The following is a 14666-nucleotide window of genomic DNA, read 5'->3' on the forward strand; positions in this document are numbered from 1 at the left end:
GACGTACTGGTCACAGTGTAATTGCTTTCAGCTGTGCTGGGGTTTTTTATTGGACGTATGGGCATTGGTGACCTGGTCATCACCTAGGAGCAGCCAGTCATATGTCTTGAAGTTGTTAACACATGTATGTATGTAAACAACTATGTGTTATCAAAAATAAAGCGTGGTGTTCTCACTAACGGGTGTGTAAGAAATGTATTTCTTGAATAAGGTCATGCTATTCAAACTGTTCTCACATATTCCTGTTTAACATATTATACTTTACTACAGTAACTATAAATTGACTGATTTCGCAAGTCTGGGTGATCCCAGGAAATATGAGACAACAGAATTCAAGTGTTGAAGTATTGACCATATTAAACAAGTGTCGTAAAATTATTTAGCAAGTTTACTTGACTGAACTGAATTGAGCGGAATCCTATCACGTCAGACATCAGTGTGAAGGGGTAAGACCTGAATGTAGAGGGGTCTGTCAAAGCTTCTTCTTTCCCGTAGAAAGCATGGCAACTCAGTGGCTGGAATAAGCAGCACAGTGAAACTCCTCTAAACCGGACACCCCATGAACCAAAGAAAGAAAGAAATGTTTTATTTAAAGACACTCAACACATTTTATTTACGATTAACTGGCGTCAGAGATATGGTTAAGGACCACACAGATATTGAGAGAGGAAACCCGCCGTTGCCACTTCATAGGCTACTCTTTTTCAATAGCAGCAAGAGTTCTTTTATATGCACTATCCCACAGACAGGGTAGTCCCTATGGACCAAGTAAAATGTCCAGTTTTATGAGGTATCCAGTTTAGAGAAGTTAAGTTCTGTACAGATTTTAAAAAAATGTCTGGGTTTTTTTAAAGGGTTTTCTGGTTTACAGAGGGTCTGGTTTACAGAGGTTTGACTGAAATTGTAATCTCACGAACTGTGTTTATGAAACTTTACTCTCGACTAAATCCTTAATGACATTACATACAGGTAATTTATGACATTGTTAAACTCTGTTAAAAGTTTAAAGGTCTACATTTATCAAAAACGTGATTCACCATTGTTTGGTATCTACGTTTACCTTTTACAATATATATGAAGTATCAATAAAATAAATTAAATTTTTTAAAACTATTTTTAATATATTCACAATAAAAAGTCGCTTCCCCCCCCACCCCCACCCCATCGCTTGCCAAAAAGCCTATGCACTCCAAGAGTTAAGTCACGTGACCCCATGATGTGCTAACCAGCATAACATGAAAGCATGATTTGCAGCCTTTCAGACATTTTATATGCAAGTGGAACACGTGTATTTTTATAACGCGAAAATGTTATTCTATTGAATTGAATTGTATGTGTGGAATATTATTTTGAAGATATCTTTCAAATGGGAAACATGGTGAACCATTATTTGGTGTATGGATGTACAAAAGCTGCAGTTAAAGGCAAAAGAAGTTTGCATATTTTTCCAAAAGACAAACTGACATTATCTGCTTGGAAACCGAACATGTATGTATTGGAAAGGACCATCAAGATGGAATACGATTTGCAGTGACCACTTCACACCTGGGGATTACGATAATTATCTAAGATGGTCGATGGGAATGGCACCAAAACTTTTGTTAAAGAACTTGTCTGTTCCAAGTCTGTATCCCCCCGGTTCAGCAAATTTGTAGCTCGGAGCCCGAACACCAAAACAAAGCCCGAATGTTAATGTCGAGGTGTACATTGTTCATATTTGGCACAAAAATACACCTCAACAAGATGCATTTATATATGTTTAAAAAATAAATGTAGGAAAAATATTGTTTAGAAAAAATCCTGAACATCGCCCAAAGACAAAAACAGATACGCCTACCGAATGTTAATGCGATGTTTTCTAAAAAATACGTTTGGCTCGCCGGATCATTATCAGTGTACTCTGGTTCAAACTGATAGGGAAGTACCCCTAACGGATTTTCTCCTTCATCCTCACCAATCGAGATAGCATTAGAATAAACAGACAAATGCGACAAGTCCAAAATGTCCAAACTAACGTCCGATAAGAATGAGCTATTTTCCGAAGAATCATTACATGCTGTCGCCATGCTAACCTACTAATAAATGAGAGGTCAGATGCGGGTCAAATCGACTGTATCAGCGTTTCCCCCCCCCTCCCCCCGAGCGTTTTACAAAAAGTTGCTTTATTAATAATTGGGGTGGTATTTTTGTTTTTTTATGTTTAATAATGTAATCTTTATGTATTTTTTATATATACTGTGTATTAATGTACCATGATTGTGGACCTTTAATAAAAGACTAATGTAATGGTCATACAGAAGTTACATCAGATGTGTCTTTAACTGAATACAGAATGAGATAGTTATTGCTGGTAATATTAAAAAGTAATCATAGAGTAGATCTTAATCATACAGTTCTACCAGGGACCTAATTAACTAAACTCTCGCAACTTTGCGATCTCGCACTGCAATGCAAAAAGACTTGCAAAGAGGATACTTTGTTGTCTAGCAGAGCCTAAGAGACCTTTGTGAATTAGGCCCCAGGTATCTGTGTTTTTCTGAAGAAGTGATTCCTGGCCTAGGTGGTGTTTAACAAAAAACATTTACTGTCTAAACTCAAGACTTATAGAATCTGAGACTTTAACGTCATCTCAAACACATAATAACTGAATGCCTGTCATGAAATAAAAAGTTTAAGTCTCGACTCTAAAGTTTTAGAAACATGGGCTCTGGTAATGTAGAATGTGGTTATATCATCAGATCTCTATCATACAGAAATGTGGCATCTACGTGTTTTTAAAATGTTTTATATAGTAATTATAAAAAGGAGAAATTTAGGATCAGATTTATAGGATATTAAATGAGCTTCCATTTCTCATAATTTTTATGTCCAGAGTGAAATATTTTTCAACTGTCACAAGCTTTAGCGAGTGACAATGAAAATTATTTCATGAGGACATAAACATGATATGAAATGGTAGGGAGTTTAATATCCTATGTATTACCCATAATCAATCTTTATATCACTCAATTCATTTGGTTAACACTCCTGTAAGGTTGTAGTACGCCAATCGATGACACAGAAATGTTACGTCCCACTTGGCGTTCTAGTGGTACGTATCACTTTAATATGTACCAAGATATTTTTAATCATATCGGTAATAAAACTGGTTATTGGACTATGTTGATGCACTCAATAATATATCTTAATTGACTATAATCTAGGAGATAAAATAAAAGTATATACATGTAATAATCATGTAAAAGATGCAGATTATTGTCATAAAATGTCTTTCGTGGAAAAATGTATACAACTATAATAAAGAATGCCATGTTGCAATACTCGCCGATATGAACAAAAATACTATTTTACAAAATACGCAAATTAGATATTCCAATAAGCTATTATCGATAATTCTATGCCATGTAAACATGATAATGGCTACAACTAAGATGTTTTCTAATGTTCACTGAATTTAAATTTAAATTGATTGAAATTACCATCTTCTATACCACTAAATGACTCCAAAAAAGAAAAAGAAAAAAAGATCAGAAAAAAGAAAGAAAAGGTATATACATGTTCATATACAATGCCAATATAATTTTTAGGATACGTCAATACATTATAATACATACAAAATGTGTTGCAGAAAACAACATGCGAAATTGTCCCCCAACAATTCGGTCCTTATGTATTCATTCAGGGAACGTTTTCTTCAGCATCATGTTACAACTCGTTATGCAAGTTTTACAGATTGCTATTCAATTCTACCACATTAAATTGTAGTTCTTAATAAATTTTCAAATTGATTACAATGGTTATTAATCAATACAGAATATTTTGTTTTTGTCTATTATCAACTCATTAATTCATAAATAGTCAACAATATTCTAATTTTGAAAAGTTCTGCATGTAATATTTAATGTATTCCTTGAATATGGAAGTTTGGAAAAGGAATTTCAAAGCAATATTTGTTTAAACAACATCCCAGACTATTTTAAATTACTACTGTTTGCAATATCATTAGACACTGTACTATGTACAAACAACTTTTTATAAATGATGTAATTACATAGTTCATACACTTCATTTATCTAATTCCATGTTTGTCCTAACCTTTTTGAAAAGTTAAACTTTGTTTAACATCATCACTAAGCCACATTGATTTAATAATAATCAACTATTTGATGTTAAACATTTGGTCGTTCTGGCACATAAACAAAACACCTAAACTCTTCCATTAGCATCAAGGGATCTTTTAAAAGCATGCTACCAGACTGAATAGCACATACCAGCCTTTAATACGCCAGTTGTGAGACAGGAGAAAACCCAATCAGAGCTCAGCACAGGTCCACCAATTTCTTGTAGTGAAACTTTAGGTCTATATTCTATATCCAAGAATAATTGTTTATTTTATTTCGGTGCAGGAATGTCATTATTCAGATAATTGCAGGTCAAAAGCAATAAATACATTGTTCAAAGCATTCTACGTGGCATCCGTGTTAATGACCGTCGGTAAATATTTTCTCAATAAACATCAAATACATTTTTACTTTAACAGGACAATATTATTATTAATTTTTCCATAAACAGCAAAATGCTGTGAACAGAATGTGTTCATAAAGTCATTCCAATAAAACAAGAACTTTTTTTTTTACATGAAATATCCATGGCTGGATCCAGGCCAGGAGATGAGGGTGACCTGTACCCTGTAAAAAAACTAATTAAAGTGCTCCTTTTCATGAACAATTTGGTTACAATTTTTATTGAAATGTACTTTTCAGGGTCCATGTGTCCTTTTGTCTTTGGTCCCCTCCCTAAAATACATCTTGTCAGCTCATTTGGAATTTCTATACTGTTACCTGAACCAGTTGGTTATACGACTTACAAATTCAAGCTTAAATAAGTGTCGCCAACATTAAATATTGCTATGGTTAACACATTTTAAGCCTGTACACATGAGCAGTAAAGCTCAATGCATATAAAAACCCTGAACATACTGATTTTATTAAATACTGATATGTCAAACTGATAGAAATGAATAATTACTACATTGTGGTATGAGCTAGCACTAACGTTTCTTTTTCAGGACTCACACTGAATTCTTTTTGTTTGAGCCAATGTTCAGATATGTAGCTTATTTTCTTGAAAATCAGACACTTTCATAAGACTAACGCTAAATGTTGAGGCCAATTATTTAACGTAGAAATTAACAACTGGCTAATTTGGCTATAGGCAGTGCGAGCCCTGTGTTAACACAATTTACTGGTTGATTTGTAAAAACAGTTTTTGAATAAATTGCTGATCTAGTTAACTGGTTAACTGTAGACTTTTCATCAACCAGTTTCTGCATAGATTGTTGATCTAGTTAACTGTAGACTTTTCATCAACCAGTTTCTGCATAAATTGCTGATCTAGTTAACTGTAGACTTTTCATCAACCAGTTTCTACATAAATTGCTGATCTAGTTAACTGGTTGACTGTAGACTTTTCATCAACTGTTGATACAGTTTACAGGTCAATCTCTGAAACTACCAAGTGCTGCATATTCATCCGTGCTGTGAAAGACACACAAAGAGGCAAAATATAAGAATTAAATTATAAAAGTACCAGACTTTAAAAGACTGCAGAGAACATTTTGTTCAGTATTGCGACATGTAAGTTTTAGAGGTTGCTATACATTTGTTATAAAACGTTAAAAAGTAGTTGCTTATTAATTTTTAAACTGATTTTAACTTGTTTTTCTTTTCGTGCTTACATCAAAATTTGGAAGTATTTAGGAAGTGTCTCTAATCGAAATTTAAAACACAAAGTGTTACCTCGACTTACCTGAAACCAAAATCAGCGTTTGTACCTTTTAGGTTAAGTAATAACTGACAAAAATTATTGTTTGGTTAATACAAGTATGAATCAAAAACAGAAAAAAAAAAAAAAAACAAAAAAACAAAACAAAAAAGTGCACATTGTATCATTTCACCAAATTTACTTTGGATTCAATTTGATTAAACAAGTATATAAAGTTCGCATGAAGCTGTTCCAAACATACGTGTGTAGAGGTTCTGTGGTTTATACCGTGATACACGTTGAAACATCTCACGTTCAAGTTTCAGAATTCCATGTGTATGTCATCATTGATTCAACATAACAAATCAATTTGTTTTTAAGCACTGCCAAAAAGTAGAGCAAAATGAAGCTCTTGTAGTTATGAATGTCAGTTTCATAAATCAAATATCGTTTGGACCAATCCAAGCATCTATATCAAAAAGTGTTTTTACATATTGGAATTACAGTATATTGCTGTGTATTAGCCGAATTTTGAAGTCTAGAAATACTTTCCAAAAGAAGAGAGTCGGCTTATACACGGAGGCAACAAATTAGTTCATAAAATTGCGATCGAAAACACCCCTGACTGCGACTTACAAATTTGATCAGACCCTTACAGCCTTTCACAGCTTATGTAACAATAATTTGTGCACAGTATAAATAAAACACCCCATCATGCAATATTATGTAGTGTTTGTTCTTGAATGCATTATAACATTGATAAATAATAATAAAAATTACTTGCTTTATTATCATTTCAATGGTAAAAACATGCTCTTTCCAACCGTCCACCATCTTTGTTTGACACCTCTGTCTATATAATTTTGTAAGCTCTTATTTAATTGGATCACACGATTTTGCAACCTGCACCAGTGTAAACAACAGCCTAGGACCACAGAATTGTTTTTCTGTGTGCAGGGCTAAAAATTCGCGCAAGCATAAAACATACTTTTGAATCTGTGCATGTTCGAAACAGTGCTTTATCGAGACTTAGTGAGTTTATTATTTGCAGTGAATAATTTAATTACTTATGTGCAGTGATATGTTGTTACAGCTTCAATTGTTTATTGTTATGATTTATCTGTGCTAAATTATTTTTGCACGGCATGAAGACTTTAGCATTGTGATAATGATTACCGTGTTTGTAATAATTAAAGGTGAAAAAATATAATGAAAAAGAAAAGCACAAGTCTATTTGTTGACAGTATTATTGAAATCAATACAATGTACAACTGGACAAAAGATGACTTTGGCTTATACACGAGGCCGATAAGTTTGTACTTGATATTTAGGGTCAAACTAAGAGGTCTGCTAATACACGGCAATATGCGGCATATAATGATAATCAAGTGATACCTTCAAAGTAACTGGTGTCTGTATCATCGTCGGGCTGGGGCACAAATGGGGCTTCCATCTTCAGAAGATTATCCCAGTCGGTGTCACAAAACAACGACAGACCTTTCACAACTGTAATACAAAATGTCAGGTTTTTTGTATTTGGTATAGTAGACCAAATTTTAGTCACTATTAGTGTCATAATATATACTGAACAAAAAAAGAAACTTCCGATTTGTACATATAGTATTTGTTGTGTTAAAGCATTCATTGTGTAATGAAATTATATAGGTAGTATTAAGCTTGAGCTGTATTATCAGGATTCATGAATTTTATCGATTATTTTTGCACAGTTAATCATGAAATTCAATTTGCACGTGCATGCATGGTTCGACATGTCCGTGTAGTATTCGGTCAATTTGTTTTACTTGTCTTACTGACATTGTTGTCAAGTGAACGAAAACGCTTCAAATTTGTAAAAAAATTAAAGTTTTTTTTTTTTACATTGTAGCATTTTTAGTGGGTGTTTTTATTTTTAACCCCTACCACACTTGGTCAAAATTTCTCCCAGTTTCTCTTAACCTATGGCCATAATTTTTGCACCAAACGATGCATCATGGAACACTCTTTAAACGCATATATACTGAACAAAAAAAGAAACTTCCGATTTGTACATATAGTATTTGTTGTGTTAAAGAATTCATTGTGTAATGAAATTATATAGGTAGTATTAGCCGTGAGCTGTATTATCAGGATTCATGAATTTTATCGATTATTTTTGCACTGTTAATCGTCGACAACGTGAAATTCAATTTGTACGTGCATGCATGGTTCGACATGTCCCATGTAGTATTCGGTCAATTTGTTTTACTTGTCTTACTGACATTGTTGTCAAGTGAACGAAAACGATTCAAAATTTGTAAAAAAATTAATTGTTTTTTACATTGTAGCATTTTTAGTATGCCAAGAATACCCAATAATTTACGCGAACAGGCGATTGGCATGCTTGATGCTGGCATGTCGACAGAAGACATTGCAAGGCATGTTGGGAGTTCTAGTTGAGCGATACGAAATCTTCGCGTAAGATTTCGAACGACAGGAAGCACCGACTTGCCACGTCGTGGACGTCCGCGTGTTACAACGCGTGGTCAAGACCGCTATATCATGAACACGCATTTGCGCAATCGATTCCAAACTGTCACTGCTACTGCTGCTAACACACCTGGGCTTCATAATAACCGAATCAGTGGGCAAACTGTTCGTAATCGTCTGCGGGAGAACGGTTTACACGCACGACGTCCTTACGTCGGATGTGTTTTAACGCAACGTCATCGTCTAAATCGTCTTAATTGGGCACGTGTACACATTCGTTGGATACGGCGACACTGGAATACCGTTCTTTTTTCGGATGAATCCAGATTTTTTTTACGTTGTGATGGCAGGGTGTGAGTCTAACGTAGGAGAAATGAACGCTATGCTGACTGTTGTGTTCTTGAATGAGATCGTTTTGGGGGTGGGGGTTCTGTCATGGTCTGGGCAGCCATTGCCCATGGTTATCGTTCACCATTAGTCGCCATTGATGGCAATTTAAATGCTCAACGTTACCGCGATGACATTCTCCTCATCACGTCATTCCTCTGTTCCACAACAATGCCAACATCTCGATTTTTCAGCATGATAATGCCACCTCTCATACAGCTAGAGACACTATAAATTTTCTTAGGACAAATAACACTGATTTCATTGATGACTGGCCCATTAAAAGTCCTGATCTCAACCCCATCGAGCATGTCTGGGATAGTCTGGACAGACGATTGAGGCGTCGTCCCAACCCACCCGCTAACGTCAACGAACTTCGTCAAGCGCTCATTCAGGAATGGAACAATATTCGACAGGCAGAAATCAACACTTTAGTCAATTCTATGCGCTTGCGATGCACTGCAGTGGTCAATTCAAGAGGTGGTCATACCCGTTATTAAGTGGGTGGTTTTTTTTTTAACCCCTACCACACTTGGTCACAATTTCTCCCAGTTTCTGTTAACCTATGGTCATGATTTTTGCACAAAACGATGCATCATGGAACACTCTTTAAAAGCATATATAACAATTATTCCCCTGGTTTGTTTTCATCAAGTTATGTTCAAGCAAAGTTAGCGGAAGTTTCTTATTTTGTTCAGTATATGTATAAAGTACATAGCTGTAATGTGTTTGTTTTGTTTAACGACACCACTGGAGCACATTGATTACTTAATCATTGGATACTGCATGTCAAACATTTGGTAATTCTGACATGTAGTCATCAGAGGAAACCCGGTATATTTTTCCTAATGCAGTAAGGAATGTTTTATATGCACTTTCCCACAGACAGCAAATCATATACCACGGCCTTTGACCAGTTGTGGTGCACTGGTTGGAAAGAGAAAACCCCCAATCAGCTGAATGGATCCACCGAGGTGATTCGATCCTGTGACGCAAGCACCTCAAGCAAGCACTCAACCGACTGAGCTGTATGCCTCTCCTTAGATGTAATGTGAGATTGAATGTCAGTAATGTGAGATTGAATGTCAGTAATATGAGATTGAATGTCAGTAATATGAGACTGAATGTCAGTAATATGAGATTGAACGTCAGTAATGTAAGATTGAATGTCAGTAATATGAGATTAAATGTCACAAATGAGAGACTGAATGTAAGTAATGTGAGATTGAATGTCAGTAATATGAGATTAAATGTCACAAATGTGAGATTGAATGTCACAAATGAGAGACTGAATGTAAGTAATGTGAGATTGAATGTAGGTAATGTGAGACTGAATGTCGGCAACATGGTTAACACCAGACACCATGGTTGAGGTTTTGGTTGCAGTGCCTCTTTCCTATGGAGTGTTCGTGTGATCCTGCATGTACTTATTTAACCAAGTATAAAACCCCACAATTGTTGTTGGCAACAACACAGCCTACCTATGCATATGCACCCCCCCCCCCACCCCCATGCCAAATCGGAATATTTGTTCTGTTTCTACATATGACATCTACATATCAGAGCTTTTGTACTATTTTAATGTGTGTTTTGTTTCACATGATCCATTAAGCTGATGTAAAAGATTGTTAGCCATATCATATGATACATATAATTATGAATGACTGGTAAAATATGTAATGATTTACCTTCAGCATTTGGCCTGTCGCGAGGATCCATTGTCAGCAGAACATCTATAGCATGACGCGCTGGATCACTTAATACCTCGTCATTCTCAGGCCATGGAATATCTGAAATATGTCATATTAGCATAAGAAAGATACAAGTTCCATATTTCCGCTACAATTAAAGCCCAACGTTCCAGCAGTAGACAAGCTGCCTTCCTCATTAGAATGTGATTCTTGTATAATTTGTGTCATATTCATCTTTCTAATCATGAATAGCCATTTAATATACAACACATTAATTTTAATACTTTTCTTAAAATGCTGCCATAATGATTTACAGAAAGAAATCACATCAAAAACATTTTTATTGAACTTTCTAGAAATGCAATTTAATCTAACTTACTTTTCTTAACTGATTAATGTCAAGATTTGTTTTAAATGTTAGCCTTCACCCAATTAATGACCGAAATCAATGTTTGCAAATGACTTCATTCACTAAAGTCTCACAACTTTGCAATCTTGCAGTGCAATACAAAATGACTTGTAAAGTTGATGCAATGTTGAGTAAGAAAGCTTTGTGAAGTAGGACCCTTGAACACCAAGATGATGCAATGTTGAGTAAGAAAGCTTTGTGAAGAAGGCCCCTTGAATACCAAGATGATGCAATATTGAGTAAGAAAGCTTTGTGAAGAAGGCTCCTTGAATACCAAGATGATGCAATGTTGAGTAAGAAAGCTTTGTGAAGAAGGCCCCTTGAATACCAAGTTGATGCAATGTTGAGTAAGAAAGCTTTGTGAAGAAGGCCCCTTGAATACCAAGATGATGCAATATTGAGTAAGAAAGCTTTGTGAAATAGGCACCTTGAACACCAAGATGCTGCAATGTTGAGTAAGAAAGCTTTGTGAAGAAGGCCCCTTGAACACCAAGATGATGCAATGTTGAGTAAGAAAGCTTTGTGAAGTAGGCACCTTGAACACCAAGATGCTGCAATGTTGAGTAAGAAAGCTTTGTGAAGAAGGCCCCTTGAACACCAAGATGATGCAATATTGAGTAAGAAAGCTTTGTGAAGAAGGCCCCTTGAATACCAAGATGATGCAATGTTGAGTAAGAAAGCTTTGTGAAGAAGGCCCCTTGAACACCAAGTTGATGCAATGTTGAGTAAGAAAGCTTTGTGAAGAAGGCCCCTTGAACACCAAGTTGATGCAATGTTGAGTAAGAAAGCTTTGTGAAGAAGGACCCTTGAACACCAAGATGCTGCAATGTTGAGTAAGAAAGCTTTGTGAAGTAGGACCCTTGAACACCAAGATGCTGCAATGTTGAGTAAGAAAGCTTTGTGAAGTAGGACCCTTGAATACCAAGATGCTGCAATGTTGAGTAAGAAAGCTTTGTGAAATAGGCACCTTGAACACCAAGATGATGCAATGTTGAGTAAGAAAGCTTTGTGAAATAGGCACCTTGAACACCAAGATGATGCAATGTTGAGTAAGAAAGCTTTGTGAAATAGGCACCTTGAACACCAAGATGATGCAATGTTGAGTAAGAAAGCTTTGTGAAATAGGCACCTTGAATACCAAGATGCTGCAATGTTGAGTAAGAAAGCTTTGTGAAGTAGGACCCTTGAACACCAAGTTGATGCAATGTTGAGTAAGAAAGCTTTGTGAAGAAGGCCCCTTGAACACCAAGATGATGCAATGTTGAGTAAGAAAGCTTTGTGAAGAAGGCCCCTTGAATACCAAGTTGATGCAATGTTGAGTAAGAAAGCTTTGTGAAGAAGGCCCCTTGAATACCAAGATGATGCAATGTTGAGTAAGAAAGCTTTGTGAAATAGGCACCTTGAACACCAAGATGATGCAATGTTGAGTAAGAAAGCTTTGTGAAGAAGGCCCCTTGAATACCAAGATGCTGCAATGTTGAGTAAGAAAGCTTTGTGAAGTAGGACCCTTGAACACCAAGATGATGCAATGTTGAGTAAGAAAGCTTTGTGAAGAAGGCCCCTTGAATACCAAGATGATGCAATGTTGAGTAAGAAAGCTTTGTGAAGAAGGCCCCTTGAATACCAAGATGATGCAATGTTGAGTAAGAAAGCTTTGTGAAGAAGGCCCCTTGAATACGAAGTTGATGCAATGTTGAGTAAGAAAGCTTTGTGAAGAAGGCCCCTTGAACACCAAGATGATGCAATGTTGAGTAAGAAAGCTTTGTGAAGAAGGCCCCTTGAATACCAAGATGATGCAATGTTGAGTAAGAAAGCTTTGTGAAGTAGGACCCTTGAACACCAGGATGATGCAATGTTGAGTAAGAAAGCTTTGTGAAGTAGGACCCTTGAATACCAAGATGATGCAATGTTGAGTAAGAAAGCTTTTGAGTAGGCCCCTTGAACACCACTCCGAAAGCACTGAATACAGATGAGGCACAAATTCAAAATTTAGATTTAGCACGAGTACAAAAACATCATATTTAATGCTTGCAAATGGATTTATATGGTAAAAAAACATATAAAAGACAATAAATTTTAAACTTGACACAGAAGACAATATATACTCTTCAAAAAAAGAAACGCAAAAGGGTACAAATGGGTTATAACTCCGATTTTATGTTTCCTACCGGTTCATGCTTTGTGAATATAAGATCATTGCATGTCCCAAACACATTCCCAAGGTTACATTCGATAAAACGCAGCTACTGTACAATAAAGTTCCAAAATGTGAATATTTGCAAAAACGCAGCCACGTGCAAACCATGTCACCACTGCACGTGCGTTGTCTGCACGTGCAAAATGAACACCGACAGTATAAAAGTGCAGGGTGTTCGCTTGCCTGGCCTCTGTATCTGGCCGACAGTTGACAATCCAGGACATGCCACGTCTCAGTGAACCGCAGAGAAACAATGCCATTGGCCGACTAGACGCAGGCGAATCCAGAACGGCCGTTGCCAGGGCATTCCATGTGTCCCCAAGCACCATCTCCAGACTGTGGGACCGTTACCAGCAACATGGATCAACACGTGACCTCCCTAGATCCGGTCGACCACGGGTCACTACCCCCGGGCAGGACCGCTACATCCGGGTACGCCACCTTCGGGAACGATTGACTACTGCCACCTCCACAGCCGCAGCAATACCAGGTTTGCGCAGGATATCCGACCAGACCGTACGGAACCGCCTACGTGAGGTAGGAATTCGTGCCAGACATCCAGTTCGAGGTGTCATCTTAACACCACAACACCGTCGACTGCAGTGGTGCCAGATTCATCGACAATGGCCTCAACTGCGATGGAGACAGGTGTGGTTCAGTGACGAGTCCCGATTTCTGCTCCGACGTCATGATGGAAGATGTCGCGTGTATAGGCGTCGTGGTGAACGTTATGCGGCAAACTGCGTGCAGGAAGTGGACAGATTCGGCGGGGGTAGTGTCATGGTGTGGGCAGCCATCTCACACACTGGCAGAACTGACCTGGTCCATGTGCAGGGCAACCTGAATGCACAGGGCTACATTGACCAGATCCTCCGGCCACACATCATTCCAGTTACGGCCAACGCCAACGCAGTGTTCCAACATGACAACGCCAGGCCTCACACAGCACGTCTCACAACGGCTTTCCTACAGAACAACAACATTAATGTCCTTCCTTGGCCATCGATATCACCGGATTTGAACCCAATTGAGCATCTATGGGACGAGTTGGACTGACGCCTCCGACAGCGACAACCACAGCCCCAGACCCTGCCCGAGCTGGCAGCAGCCTTGCAGGCCGAGTGGGCCACCATCCCTCGGGACGTCATCCGTACTCTGGTTGCTTCAATGGGCAGGCGGTGCCAGGCAGTTGTCAACACACGCGGAGGCCACACCCGGTATTGACTCCAGATGACCTTGACCTTGGTGGTGTGTCCTATCACTTACTCACAATGGACTAGAGTGAATTGTGAACAATCCTGCAACATTTGGTAATTATCGGACTCACCATTCAATAATTAAATCAATTCTCCAAATGTTACGACAATGTGGTTTTGCGTTTCTTCTTTTGAAGAGTATAGTAGAAAAACAAGCGTCTCTTTACTTACTGTATTTGACCGGGAATAAGCCCATGTTCAGGAATAAGCCCATCTACATTTTTCATACATTTAAAGAATTCCATGAAAAAGTCCAGCATAAAAAGAATGAACTGGCTTACCCCACCCCTCGGGCTTATTCCCAATCTAACATGGTACCTACCTTTATTGAGAATATTCTGAAAAACAAGTTCTGCCGTTTCATCGTTAAATGGCGGCAAGCCTGTCAGAAACTCAAAGAGACAAACACCAAGAGCCCACCAATCAACAGCAGCATCTACAAGTGAAAAACTGTCAATCAGAGAGATCTTATGCATGATTAAATCAATCAGAGAGAT

The 14666-nt window shown here is 37.5% G+C and overlaps 1 protein-coding gene across 1 annotated transcript in view; it reads right to left on the reverse strand.

The window, feature by feature from the left end:
• Nucleotides 1-769: 769 nt before the first annotated feature.
• The window catches only part of LOC121382066 (serine/threonine-protein kinase greatwall-like), a 51090-nt gene continuing 37193 nt past the window's right edge, over nt 770-14666 (reverse strand). Inside the window, exons 10-13 of the mRNA XM_041511547.1 lie at nt 14492-14605; nt 10305-10406; nt 7159-7269; nt 770-5537 (exon numbers count right to left, since the gene is read on the reverse strand). Coding sequence (XP_041367481.1) covers nt 5491-5537; nt 7159-7269; nt 10305-10406; nt 14492-14605 — 374 coding nt within the window. The 3' untranslated portion in view covers nt 770-5490. The remainder of the gene's footprint in view (nt 5538-7158; nt 7270-10304; nt 10407-14491; nt 14606-14666) is intronic.

The sequence above is a fragment of the Gigantopelta aegis genome, chromosome 9 (assembly GCF_016097555.1).
Source record: "Gigantopelta aegis isolate Gae_Host chromosome 9, Gae_host_genome, whole genome shotgun sequence".
In the NCBI taxonomy this organism is placed as follows: Eukaryota; Metazoa; Mollusca; class Gastropoda; order Neomphalida; family Peltospiridae; genus Gigantopelta; species Gigantopelta aegis.